This window comes from Nannobrachium achirus, assembly GCF_963921795.1.
Source record: "Nannobrachium achirus genome assembly, chromosome: 9".
In the NCBI taxonomy this organism is placed as follows: Eukaryota; Metazoa; Chordata; class Actinopteri; order Myctophiformes; family Myctophidae; genus Nannobrachium; species Nannobrachium achirus.
In genome coordinates, this window is record NC_137818.1 from 46,711,707 (window position 1) to 46,725,546 (window position 13,840).

General features: G+C 39.9%; 1 protein-coding gene across 3 annotated transcripts; it reads left to right on the plus strand.

Annotated features, from left to right (window-relative positions):
• The first annotated feature begins 260 nt into the window (after positions 1–260).
• LOC308292049 (tumor necrosis factor receptor superfamily member 5-like) lies at positions 261–13,475 on the plus strand. 3 transcript variants are annotated; one of them, XM_080734275.1, is made up of 9 exons: positions 261–387; positions 594–708; positions 5,644–5,754; positions 6,306–6,399; positions 7,418–7,546; positions 8,009–8,161; positions 9,585–9,672; positions 9,758–9,942; positions 10,121–13,475. In XM_080734275.1, exons 2-9 carry the CDS (start codon positions 667–669, stop codon positions 10,273–10,275), a joined length of 957 nt encoding a protein of 318 aa, XP_080590401.1. In that variant the 5' UTR covers positions 261–387; positions 594–666; the 3' UTR covers positions 10,276–13,475. The 3 variants fall into 3 exon arrangements, with proteins under 3 accessions (XP_080590401.1, XP_080590402.1, XP_080590403.1); XM_080734276.1 differs by having other exon boundaries at positions 10,124–13,475; XM_080734277.1 differs by having other exon boundaries at positions 8,012–8,161.
• Positions 13,476–13,840: the final 365 nt, after the last annotated feature.

Below are 13,840 nucleotides of genomic sequence, written 5' to 3' on the forward strand. Positions count from 1 at the left end.
TAAAGTGTTGTCTTTTACTGAAAATGACTTTAATTTGTTCTACTCTTCTTCTTATTAACAAACAAATAAATAAATAAATAGAACAAAACATAAATTGAATGGTTCCAGTTCCATTTATTTATGTACCACATGCTCCTTGTGCATGTCCAGTGTCATGTGACTTTGACTGTTTGACTCAGCACAGTCCCGAGTCTAGACTTTAACCTCAACTTATCTTCCCCTTTGAATTGCTAGGTGAGCTGTAAATAAAGGATTCATGGATTCGTTATTTTTCCTGTAACTTCTCTCAGTATCAGCAGAAAAATACATGGGCTGGACTAGGCATCAATGTGATAGTGAAAGAATTCGGAATGAAATGAAAGTATATTCTTATAGAGAAGCACTGTGGTGAGTAGGCTACACTTGACTTTACTTGTCACATTTTTATTAGTTAATGCAGTTCTTGTAGGATATGTTCAAATTATTATTAGGCTACTTGACTGTCAATAAGAGGAGAGAGCAAGCAGTGAAAGGTGTTCCAAAATCGAGTGCAGCTAACCATGTAGGCTATACATTTAAGAAGTTATATGCCTTGTCTTTGTCTTTTTCTCCAGATAATCTCACTTTTGTTTTGGATCCCTGCTTGATGATGCCATTTGTTAGTTGTCCTTTAACAATTTATGTGAAATGTCGAGAAAACGTCATCCAAATCGGAATGGAACATTACTGGTAGGTTAGTTACTATGGAAACAGTCTCTCACACACACTGTTGCTCAAGTCCTGGCCTTGTTGGGCTGCAATGTCTATATCTGTCTAGGGGTGGGGGGCTTCAAACACATTTTAAAATGTATTTTCAGCCTATATAATACTATACTATACTATACTGTGGTGTAAAGTAACATTACAGTAAGTACATGTATAGGCTACTGTACTTAAAGGGATATAACACTTTCAAAACTTTTACGTGATTTACCCCCATTGGGGGTAAATGAAAAAAGTTATTGAAAAAACACGGTCTGCTCACGTATTAGGAGGGTATTATGAGTCACCAGAAAAAATAATGGGTGTTTTTAATGAATCTATCATGGTTAAAATGGAGTTTGAAGTTACAATGGGTGTGTATGTGGAGAGGGCCTGGGCGTGTTGGAGGTGGTAACATTTACATCAAATATCTAAATACTGAATGAAGCAAATTAAAAACTGTTCAGGGTGTTCATACAAGCCTGATTAGACGAAAAAAAAGTTTTGAAAGTGTTATATCCCTTTAAAGGAGTAGTTCACCCACAAAATGACTTTTTTTTCCTATTGATTAATCATGCCTTGGAGACTTGAGTTCAATAATATTTCTTTGTATGTTTCGCATTCCTAAGACAAAAATGTGATTATAGTAAATGTACCCAATGGGGGTAAATTTATTGTAATGAAGTCTTAGGAATGCGACTAAAACTAAAAAAATATTATTGAATTGAGGGGTAAGTTTTTAGGTAGGCCTATTCATTTGAAAACTTTAGATATAAATGATAAAATGTATTCTATAATTTGTATCGGCAAAGTAACTATATAAAGTTTTCAAATAAATAGTGGATTAAAAGTACAGTATTTGGATCCGAGATGTAGTGGAGTAGAAGTAAAAGTATTGGAAATAGGAAATACTCACTAAAAGTTCAAATACCTCAAAATTGTACTTAAGTAGGCCTACAAAACACGCATTAACCACTTTAGCTCTACCTAGGCTATTTGAAAATAGATTTTCTACAAGCTCACAACTTTTTTACTTTCGCTTTTGGTGCTCTTTTAAAGTAGGTCTACCAGTATACAGTATTTTTATTTCAACACTTTTGTACTTTGCGAGTACATTTAGAATCCCAGACTAATTTCTATCAGTAGTACACCAATTGATACTTTTACGTAAAACATTTGAGTATTTTGACATCTATTATTTCTCGGGCAGGGCACTATTACACTTCAGTGTACACTTAGGAATACATGAAAGGTCACTGGAGCCTACACTGTACAGTGTACACTGTAAACAGCCTGACCGGAATCCAAAAGAAGAAGCGTCATATCATAATATCATATGACATGACAAAGACATGACCAATCTTGTTGTAGGAGGGCGAGGCAGCTGCTAACCCTGAGCTTACCTCGCTTTCTGCAGCGCCTGTGGGAAACAACCAGTGTTATCCGGTCTAGAGCCCTACTGTATCTGGTTATTTGCAAGCACACATAAAGATAGAAACGTTTCCGTATCCGGTATAGACCCAGACCGGATCAACAACTTGCAAAGCAAAGCAAAATAAAAAATTTGATGGCTTTTCAGTGCAGCCACCCGCTCAAAAAAGTGACATTTTCAGACATTTTCAAACTCTAGTTGGCGCTGGAGAGCAGACGGCTCGCTGCGTCGGCACTTTGAAGACACGCACGCGTTCAGGGAGACCTCCTCTACCACACCACACTCTCCGCTAAGCGGAAGAGGTGTAAAATAAAAATTTGATGGCCCAGCGCCAACTAGAGTTTGAAAATGTCTGAAAATGTCACTCTTTTGAGCGGGTGGCTGCACTGAAAAGCCATCAAATTTTTATTTTACACCTCTCCCGCTTAGCGGAGAGTGTGGTGTGGTAGAGGAGGTCTCCCCGAACGCGTGCGTGTCTTCAAAGTGCCGACGCAGCGAGCCGTCTGCTCTCCAGCGCCAACTAGAGTTTGAAAATGTCTGAAAATTGTACTTTTCTATGTCTAGCCACACTGGAAGGCCATCAAATCTTTATTTTACACCTCTCCCGCTTAGCGGAGAGTGTGGTGTGGTAGAGGAGGTCTCCCCGAACGCGTGCGTGTCTTCAAAGTGCCGACGCAGCGAGCCGTCTGCTCTCCAGCGCCAACTAGAGTTTGAAAATGTCTGAAAATTGTACTTTTCTATGTCTAGCCACACTGGAAGGCCATCAAATTTTTATTTTACACCTCTCCCGCTTAGCGGAGAGTGTGGTGTGGTAGAGGAGGTCTCCCCGAACGCGTGCGTGTCTTCAAAGTGCCGACGCAGCGAGCCGTCTGCTCTCCAGCGCCAACTAGAGTTTGAAAATGTCTGAAAATGTCACTCTTTTGAGCGGGTGGCTGCACTGAAAAGCCATCAAATTTTTATTTTACACCTCTCCCGCTTAGCGGAGAGTGTGGTGTGGTAGAGGAGGTCTCCCCGAACGCGTGCGTGTCTTCAAAGTGCAGACGCAGCGAGCCGTCTGCTCTCCAGCGCCAACTAGAGTTTGAAAATGTCTGAAAATGTCACTCTTTTGAGCGGGTGGCTGCACTGGAAAGCCATCAAATTTTTATTTTACACCTCTCCCGCTTAGCGGAGAGTGTGGTGTGGTAGAGGAGGTCTCCCCGAACGCGTGCGTGTCTTCAAAGTGCCGACGCAGCGAGCCGTCTGCTCTCCAGCGCCAACTAGAGTTTGAAAATGTCTGAAAATGTCACTCTTTTGAGCGGGTGGCTGCACTGGAAAGCCATCAAATTTTTATTTTACACCTCTCCCGCTTAGCGGAGAGTGTGGTGTGGTAGAGGAGGTCTCCCCGAACGCGTGCGTGTCTTCAAAGTGCCGACGCAGCGAGCCGTCTGCTCTCCAGCGCCAACTAGAGTTTGAAAATGTCTGAAAATGTCACTCTTTTGAGCGGGTGGCTGCACTGAAAAGCCATCAAATTTTTATTTTACACCTCTCCCGCTTAGCGGAGAGTGTGGTGTGGTAGAGGAGGTCTCCCCGAACGCGTGCGTGTCTTCAAAGTGCCGACGCAGCGAGCCGTCTGCTCTCCAGCGCCAACTAGAGTTTGAAAATGTCTGAAAATGTCACTCTTTTGAGCGGGTGGCTGCACTGAAAAGCCATAACATTTTTATTTTACACCTCTCCCGCTTAGCAGAGAGTGTGGTGCGGTAGAGGAGGTCTCCCCGAACGCGTGCGTGTGTTCAAAGTGCCGACGCAGCGAGCCGACTACTGTCCAGTGTCCAATTTGTAAAGGCTATGCACTTCAGTGAACGGCATTTATCTATTAGATGTAAAAAAAAAAAGTCATTAAAACTTCATTTTTACACAGAATCATTATTTTTGTTGTATAGCTTTAATTAAATGGTAAATCTATATTTTTAATGTGTATATCATATACAAATTATTCGTTTTTCAATTACGTTAGTGGTACTCTTATTCTGAGGTCTCCCCGAACGCGTGCGTGTCTTCAAAGTGCCGACGCAGCGAGCCGTCTGCTCTCCAGCGCCAACTAGAGTTTGAAAATGTCTGAAAATGTCACTCTTTTGAGCGGGTGGCTGCACTGAAAAGCCATCAAATTTTTATTTTACACCTCTCCCGCTTAGCGGAGAGTGTGGTGTGGTAGAGGAGGTCTCCCCGAACGCGTGCGTGTCTTCAAAGTGCCGACGCAGCGAGCCGTCTGCTCTCCAGCGCCAACTAGAGTTTGAAAATGTCTGAAAATGTCACTCTTTTGAGCGGGTGGCTGCACTGAAAAGCCATAACATTTTTATTTTACACCTCTCCCGCTTAGCAGAGAGTGTGGTGCGGTAGAGGAGGTCTCCCCGAACGCGTGCGTGTGTTCAAAGTGCCGACGCAGCGAGCCGACTACTGTCCAGTGTCCAATTTGTAAAGGCTATGCACTTCAGTGAACGGCATTTATCTATTAGATGTAAAAAAAAAAAGTCATTAAAACTTCATTTTTACACAGAATCATTATTTTTGTTGTATAGCTTTAATTAAATGGTAAATCTATATTTTTAATGTGTATATCATATACAAATTATTCGTTTTTCAATTACGTTAGTGGTACTCTTATTCTGAAGAGATCGCCACCGGAAGTCTTATATTTGCTGACACTAAATTAATCACAAACATAGCCCATGCTGAGGCAGCTATTGAACCAAGCGAGCAAGTCCTGTTTTGGTAACAGCTTGGCATCCATTGCAAGAGTTTTCCATGGTAAACCTTTATTTTCTCGATATGTTTCACTTTCATATAGCCTAAGCCGGTGTGGCTGATTAAATAAACAAACCCCCTATTTTTAAGTAGAGTTTAACGTCCTATTTTCGGTTTCAGCTAAGAAAGACGCGGGTTCTGTCTGACGCAGATATAAACTAGAACTTAGGTATAGGCTGATACACATCGGATTTTGTTTCTGCTTATGTGGTCGTGGGCGTCTTTGTGCAATGCAAATTATTTCTATTAATGGGAACGGAGCGAGCGCGTATTATTGGTGCTGCCCGGCACACTGCCACTGCTGGCATTGATTAGGCTACAATGTGCTCACGACTTTCTTTCTTTTTTAGTTCAAACAATATATTTTTACGTTTAGGATAATGAGTAATGACACTTTTTTTAATGAAGATTATTCATATAAAACGATGTTAATATAATGCAACGTTTGTTTTTTTTCTTTTCTTTTCTTGTTTTTCTTTTCTTTTTCTTTTTTGCCGCGGGGGTGGTTGCTGCTGGCACCGTGCACCGCACGCGCATTTCAGTTAGTTTCACAACTATGATGATGAGGTTCACTTATATGTTTCACATAAGGTTCTTTCTTGTTGTCGGTGTATATCTCTGAAACTGAACTGTTAATACAATTGCGAGTTTCTTTTTTCAATATTTTATAATATAAATCATTATACATTTGTATGTTTCCTTTTCTCCAGATATCCTACCTGTGTTTTGCATTCCTGCTTGATGTACCTACTTGCTTGTCATCATTTAACTACTCATATGAAATGCAGGGAAAACCTTGGCTGGTTGGATCATTATTGTTGGTAATAATTTGCTGTGGAAACACACACACACACACACACACACACACACACACACACACACACACACACACACACACACACACACACACAACCTCCTCACCCCTTGCCCCCACTCGTTATTATTACTTAGATTTTCATTCGGTGGAGCTGATGTATTTTCCTGCATATGAGAGGCTATAGTTAGGCTATGGATAGATTATACCAAGACACTTGCAAACAACTGCCTTACATTCGATTCCACGGGATGTTTAGAATTCCACAATTATGCATTGTATGTTTGCGGAGTAGGTGAAAACTAAGCTATTTTATTTTGGGGTATTTTCTCTATTTGCTCCCAACAGAAAGCTTGTGTGTGCAAGGGGTTTTAGTGTGTGTTGTTCACATCATAATGTCTGTTAAGGTCTTTTGTTTGTTGTTGTCTGTCCCTGATCTATTAATGCTTGTCTATGTCTTCTGACTTTGAATGTCTGTCTGACATGAACATCTTATCTATGCTGACTGAGGTTTATTTAAGACAAAACTGAAGTAAATCATATTTTCATTGTTCATAGGTTTTTATTTTGCATATATACATTGGATGTGCTGAAAAGTGTCGCCTAGCAGAGTATGCAGTAGGGGTAGAATGCTGCCCAATGTGTTCCGCAGGTAAGAACTGCATTTTGAACTTGTGTGGCTCTGCTGTCAATGCAGTAATTCATTTTTATATATATGTTATTACCTATTCCTCCCATATTTATATGTAGATGTCAACTTAAAGGGATAGTTCACCCCCAAGATGACTTTTGTTTCTTTTTCCTATCAATTACTCACCCCATGGAAGCTTGAATTCATGGATATCTTTTAGTTTTTGTTGCATTCCTAAGCCAATAATTTGAGGAGACTCTTTGTGTCTCCATAGGGAACAAAGTGGGCTTTTTGTGTCTCCATAGGGAACCACTGATGGTCATCAAATGATTGGCTTAAAATAAACATAAACCAAAATGTATGCATGAATTCTCCATCCATCCAACTATCCCTTTAATTGTTCTATTCCATACTGTAATTTTGAGTGAGTAGGATACTAATCCGGTCCTCAGGTTTGCCTTTTGGTAATATGTTCTGCATATTGTACTAAAATGTATTATCATTCAAAGTCATGTTTTTGGTTTCTTAGGGTTGCTTTTTTTATTTGGTGCCTTTTTTGGGTGCCCACCACCTTAGAGCCTAGGTGTTTGAATACACTGCGTAGTGACCAGCAATGTCGAACGTCTATACGAACACAACTGGCCCATTTTCCGGGGGAGGGAAGTGCTGTGGGCAGTGTTATTGGTTATTAGTGTATGTACAGTGTTATTTTGTCACTGCACATACGGGCAGGGCAGCACTTCATTGGCATGATTACTAAATTGGGGCCTCTTGGCTGTATTTTGGTATGTTAGTTTTGTTTTGGTTGACAGGGTAATTTTCGGGCTAACAAAACTAACCTTGAAAAGGGCAATGTGTTTTTGAAAGTAAACACCACCACACTACTACAGTGGTTGATGAATGCTCGTATAGAGGGAAATCATTGGTAAAATGTTTATTTATTGTTTTGTTAATGTAAACACAGGCAACATTATATCTATGCCTTTAAAGTTTGAATGTAAAAAGGCAGTTATTAAAGTGTGTAACTTGCGTCCAACAGGTAACAGGGTTCATAAACATTGCACTGAGTTCTCCAGTACATCCTGCATACCCTGTATTGAAGGAACCTCCTTCCTGGATCAGCCTAGTGGACGTACACACTGCTTTTCATGTGCCAACTGTGATTCAGGTACATTTTGTGTATTATAAGAATTGTATTATGTGTAACTAATCAGGGCATTTCTACATACATATAGTGGTAGACTGCTAGCTCACTATTATGTGGTTGTGGTAGGGGTTGTATTAAAGGTAGTGTAAGTGATATGTATGGGTTGAAATGCTTTATATTCTATAAGAGTGTTTATTCGGTAACATGCGTCTCCCCATATCTCCCACTCTTTAATATAGAAAACACATTTTCTCACAATTTTGTATGAAAAAAATGTATGCTGACATGAACATTTATTTTTGGTTTACTAAAGAGACTAGGGAGACCCATGTTACTGAACACTATAGCAATGATTATTTTTATAAAATGGAGCTATTTAACTCTTTATCGTCACTCTCTGACCTTTTAAATTAGTTGTCTGTTTTTTTTCTTTATGTTTTTCCTGTCTTTGTATTAACTAATTCTAATCAATGCATTCCATAGAAGGTTTGAAAGTGAAGAGGTCTTGTACAACAACATCAGATGCAGTGTGTGAACCACTAGAGGGATTCTACTGTAAAGACAGAAAAGAGGATGGTTGTATTGAAGCACAAAGACACAATACATGCAAACCTGGTCAATACATCAGTCGAAGAGGTGGGTCTAATTAAAGATAAATACACAACTAGCTACAACTGTGGTTCAGTAAGTGTATGTATGCACATCTATACTATAATTTTGCGAATGTCTGTCTGAGTGAGTGTCTGTCTGTCTGAAACAGTGTTTCTCCTCAGTGGCTGGAGCAATTGATCTGAAATCGCATCACCATAAGCATATGAACACACCTGACATAACTGTGAAGCCCGTTTGTCACTTTCACAAATCGTATGCTGTATATTAGCATTTTTATGCTGTATCTACTATCTATTCTGCATCTAGCATGAGGCACATCTATTCTGCATCTAGCTTGAGGCAAAATGTTTAACCAGCTCTGTGTGTGTGTGTGTGTGTGTGTGTGTGTGTGTGTGTGTGTGTGTGTGTGTGTGTGTGTGTGTGTGTGCGTGTGTGCGTGTGTGTGTGCAGGCAGGCAGGCAGGCAGGCAGGCGGGTGTGTGTGCAGGCGGGTGGGCGGGCGGGCGGGCTGGGGGGGGAAACAGTATCTCTGTAGCCATTAAACGAAACAGGTTTCTTACATTGATGCTCCTACATCATGCAAGCACCAGTTAAAGTTACTTTTCATCCCTCATATACTTCGTGCACAGTGCACATCCCATAACCTACACACTGCACATCATTTCGGAGCTCATATCTTTGAACGGGTAAGGGCGGGTAAGGGCTAGTCTTTTTAAATTACAAAATTCATATTTAGCCTACACCCTGAAGAAGGTGTTTGCCGAAACGCGCTGGTGTATTTTAATATTCTAGCCTGTTGAATAAAGGCCTTTTATTTCTAAATCCACCTGAGTGCCTGGACCTGGATTTTTGTGCCTCACTCATTTTGTCCTCCTTTGCTCATTGTATTCCCTTTCATGAGCGCCGGTGGTTTGAGGGATACCAGTAGCACCCCTGCTATCTTCTTTCTCTCATATTTAGCATAGTTGATTGTTTTTCCCGTGGTAGACAGTGTAAAACACAAATATGCCCTGTTTTTGTTTTTATTTGGCCTGAAATGACTTTTGAATTGCATTCTCGGCCTGACTTAGACAATTATCTGTTAGACAATTATCTCTAATAATCTCTATAATTAATCATTAAACCAACCCGCTTTCAGATTTTTCATATTCTGAGCGATTTCCGTGAAAATGTGCACACACATTGCCACTCAGCCAAGGAAGAAATGCCACCCTACATTTTTCAAATCGTCCTTATGGTGGTGCTATATCGGTACACATTATCACATTATCTCTAGCCACGTGATCAGCACAGATCATAATCCACCCGATTGGAGAATTTCGAACATAGTTGATGTAGTCTACTGGAAGCTCTGTGTTTGTTGTTTTACCCTTTTTTAACATGGTGAAGACAGCATCTATTGACTGGCCTGGTTTCAATTAATGTCCATGTCATGTTTATAATTTTAGGAACATCATCTACAGATACAGTGTGTGCTGACTGTACTGGTGATACATATTCGAATGGTACATTCACAACTTGTCAACCACACACAGAGTGAGTCTTACTTAAAAATCCAACCTTCATCATACAAATTCATGGACATGAACTAATTAAAATGTTTCTTCTCTTATTATTCCAGCTGTAAATCTATTGGACGTCATCCAATAACAATAGGAACTCGTTCCAGTGATTCTACATGTGAAGAAAGTTCAAATTCTAAAACCAATGTTGGTGGTGTTGTGGGTGGTGTAATTGGGATGGTGATTCTGCTGATTCTACTGATTACATTATTCCTCCTATTTCGGCACCGTCTGTGGAAAAAAGGTAAGCTTATATTTAAAAAAAATACTGACTTTGTTATAGACTGTCATGCTTGCTGAAGTGTGAAGTCATAAACTGACAGAAAGTTCAAATTCAATAACTGTTGGGGTGGTGATTATAACATCACTATCTGCAAGGTGGTATTTGAGAAAAACTGACAGTAGTCCTTGTTTTTCTGCAGTAGGAAGATTTCCAGTTCCACAGCAGGTTTGTTTTCCAAGCTTACTGTACATGTACATGTACATGTACATGGATGGCAAACATGTATTACATTATTACATTACATGTATTACATTTAAATGTTTTTGGTTAATGATATTTCTTTCTCATTTGTGATTATATTTCTATTTTCAAGGCCACACCCGATGCACAAGATGCCATTTAAACCCAATGACCTTACTTCTTCACACCACAGGGTAAATGTGCACTAGAATCCAGTGCTGATAGATGCTGGATGCAGGCATATTTCTTTGTTGTGTATGGAAATAACACTGTTCCACACTGATGAAGACTGCACCGTACATGTTTCAACAATAGTATTCTTCCATACATCTTCCGTAGATCCATCCACCAGACCTTACCGTAGGCTTGGTCTGAACTTAAATCTAACCCATCACCCTTTTTTTTTTTTTTTTTTTTTGCTGTATGTATGTTTCTTATAAAATATGCTACACAATTTTGACCCAAATTAACAGTTTGACTATGTAATTTTGCTTCTCTCTAGTACACTTTTTCAGTCAACTGTGGAGCATCTTGTATGGCCTTACTTCAGTTACTCAAGCAACCTGCATTCATCTCTATTCACCAGCAAACAAGAACGAAGACTACATCAGCGTTTATAAGAACAGGTTCACACCTTGTTACTGAAACTTTAATGCCTGGGTTTCCGAGGCTACTGAAACTTGGGATAGACTGTAAGGCCACAGCTCAAACCACAGAGCAGTCGACATTATGGCATCTTCACAAATAATGAACTAATGTACCGGTATGATCGACAGGCTGGAGCTTGTAAGCATCTTCACTGCTGATGAAAATGCCCGAAACGCACCTTCCCTACATGTAAAAGAGAAGACAAAGCACAAACTGATTATCTTCCTGTCCACCAACTACGATGCTCCATTTTGTGTAAAACATAAGGCTTTCGCATCAGCTATCTTGTATGGGTGTGAGGGTTGGTTACAATATCCCTTAAATTTGGTTGAAACTACATCACTGGAGTGAAATCCCTACTTAGGGTGAGAGTTATACTACACCTAACTTAACCTGCCTGTTGGAACCGGACTGCCTTCATTGCAAGCTTTAGTGAGGGGGAAAAAGTAGCCAGGTTCTTCACCAAAATACAGCAGCAAAATGGCATACTTGATGACCCCTTGTGGTATGTTCTTCAATTGCTAAAGAAGAAGAACCAAGTCATGTATTCTCATTTATATGAGATAATGGAGAAACTAGATCACATTGAGAGAGATCAAAGGGCAAAAAAGGGAACAAGATATAAGACATACCAACCAACCATCAACTCAGATGTATCTGTTCATCCACTCTATACCAGCACCAGCAGTACATCTTACATTGAATGATGAGGATAACCTTTATCCTCTCATAGGCTGCGTGTGGAAATGAGGTGGTGGAGTTGCATACCACCTGAGCAGCGTATTATCAATGTGAGACTGGTATACACAACTAACAGCACATACTGGTGTGTCCCTTCACACAAGACATCAGAGTGAGATATCGACATGAGTTTACTTATCTGAGCTCACTGTGGGTACTACTGTAACAGCAGAACTTTGAATGTGCTTCATGACTGCGCTGTGCGGCCTGCCTGTCACTTATGGAGCTCCTCCTGTTGTATGAGTAAAAGGACTTTGTGTTTTGTATTGTATATAATTTCAGTCAGAACATATTGAAGAAGTGTATTTAAAAAAGGAAATGTCAAGTAGCCTAGTCATATGTGAATATGGTCAATTCCTTAACATACCTTTTTACAGTTTACAGTTTACAGTTTGGGCATTTAGCAGACGCTTTTAATCCAAAGTGACTTACAATAAGCAGATAATACATGACTATAATAAACAAGATAACATGTCAGAACATCATCAACAATATAGCAAATGCATATGAATATCAATATAAAAAAATCAATATAATCAGTAAAGAAAAGGATTCTAAAAAAAACTAAAAACAAATGCTAACTAGCTTCATGTATAGTCATTGAGTGTTTCAGTAGTGTTATGGGTTTAGGTGGAGTCTGAAAAGGTGAGTCTTCAGTCCATGGCGAAAGCTAGCGAGTGAGTCCGTTGTTCTATTGTGCGACAGGGAGTTTATTCCACAGCTTGGGGGCCAGGAGGGCAAACTGTCTTTTTTTTTCTTTCTTTTTTTTCCATATGTATTTATTTGGGTACAACAGGTTACATGTATCATCAGTGTGGGTTATGGGGAAAGTAACTGTAACTGGTGCATGCGTGAGAATATGTAGGAGCATCATAATGTAAGTAGCAGCCCATGGAGGAGTGTATATTTATGATGGATACAAATGATTTAACAGCAAAATTAGGTGAATAGAAGTATGGGGATGTATGCGCTTGCTCCACATAGTTTTTCCATACCCGTTGGAAGATGAGACACACATCAAACGCACTTGGTGCATGCGTGACCCATGCATAGAAAGAGAGAAAGAGAGAGAGAGAGAGAGAGAGAGCGTGTGTCTCGTTACTGCAACATTCCTAACTGTGAGAGAGGTGTGTGTGGGGCTACAGATCCCATGGCCTGGAGGAATGGACCGTAACCCTGACAACAGGCTGTAAGAGTTGAACAGAAGTGGTGAAGAAACGCTAAGAAATAGCTTGAATTTGGGAAAAATTAAATTCGGGCTCCGTCACCGTCTGTATAATGCTAATGGCCAATGCCATGTGAAATTTGGGATCAGTTGCTGAAGCGAGTGAATAGATAAAGGTGGAAATGCATTTACTGACTGACTGACCTACTGACTGACCTACTGACTGACCTCTCTAATTATATGTTAGATGTAATCCCTGTGTCCCTTTTTTTCCCTTTTATAACAAACACCACCTACACATAAGACACAAACTGACACAACATAAAACAAATGCAACAGAATATACATGAAATAAAAGCAAATATACTAAAATGAACAAAGATATAGGAAGAAAGGAAGGGGTCACATCAGCTACAACAGTCACCAGACATGTCTAGTTTTCCCTCTATTGGTGTGGCAGTGGGCAAACTGTCTTAGACGAGTGTATTTTTGGCATTTATCAGCTCAGACAAACAAATTTACCTACTGTAGAGAGTTTACAGTCCAGTAAGTGACATTCATCTATATATCCATCCATAGACTACATCCATTAATATTAAATATGCCCCAGGTTCAAAAGGAAAAGGACTACTTCTGAAAATGTTCAAATAAAAGCATAATAAACATGGGAATGTTATATCTTTGTATTTATTAAAACAGGTTTATAAATGTGTTACTTATAAAATCAAATGGCAATCTATGATAAAGTCAACATAAAATATGCATAACATTATTAGTTCAAGCTGAGAAGGCTGAAATGTGGGTTGCATAGGCCTGGAGTTATAAACCCATGAGGGTCCATTTGGTTCCTAACTATCTATCATTTAGCTGGGGACCCCCTGGATCTCCCTCAAGGACCCTTTGAGAACCAATGGCATAGGGCAGGCTATCATTCTGTTCTTTTTGGGCAAGAAGCGATACCGCTAGATGCCGCTATTTCCATGTTTCACATGGAAATAGCTATACAGCGTACTGCGTGCACGTCGAGTTATGAGTAATACGCAACGATCACGTGATAGACGCTCTGACCATTGAGTATGACTAGCCTGGTGAGGCGAGGTTAGAGTATGACAGACAGACGCTCTG

Excerpts from the sequence above, each read along its gene's own strand:
- LOC308292049 (XM_080734275.1), top strand. The coding sequence starts at position 667 with ATGTCGAGAAAACGTCATCCAAATCGGAATGGAACATTACTG. Across the intron at positions 5,755-6,305 it reads TGGTTGGATCATTATTGTTG|GTTTTTATTTTGCATATATA; the intron begins GTAATAATTTGC and ends CATTGTTCATAG. Across the intron at positions 7,547-8,008 it reads ATGTGCCAACTGTGATTCAG|AAGGTTTGAAAGTGAAGAGG; the intron begins GTACATTTTGTG and ends TGCATTCCATAG.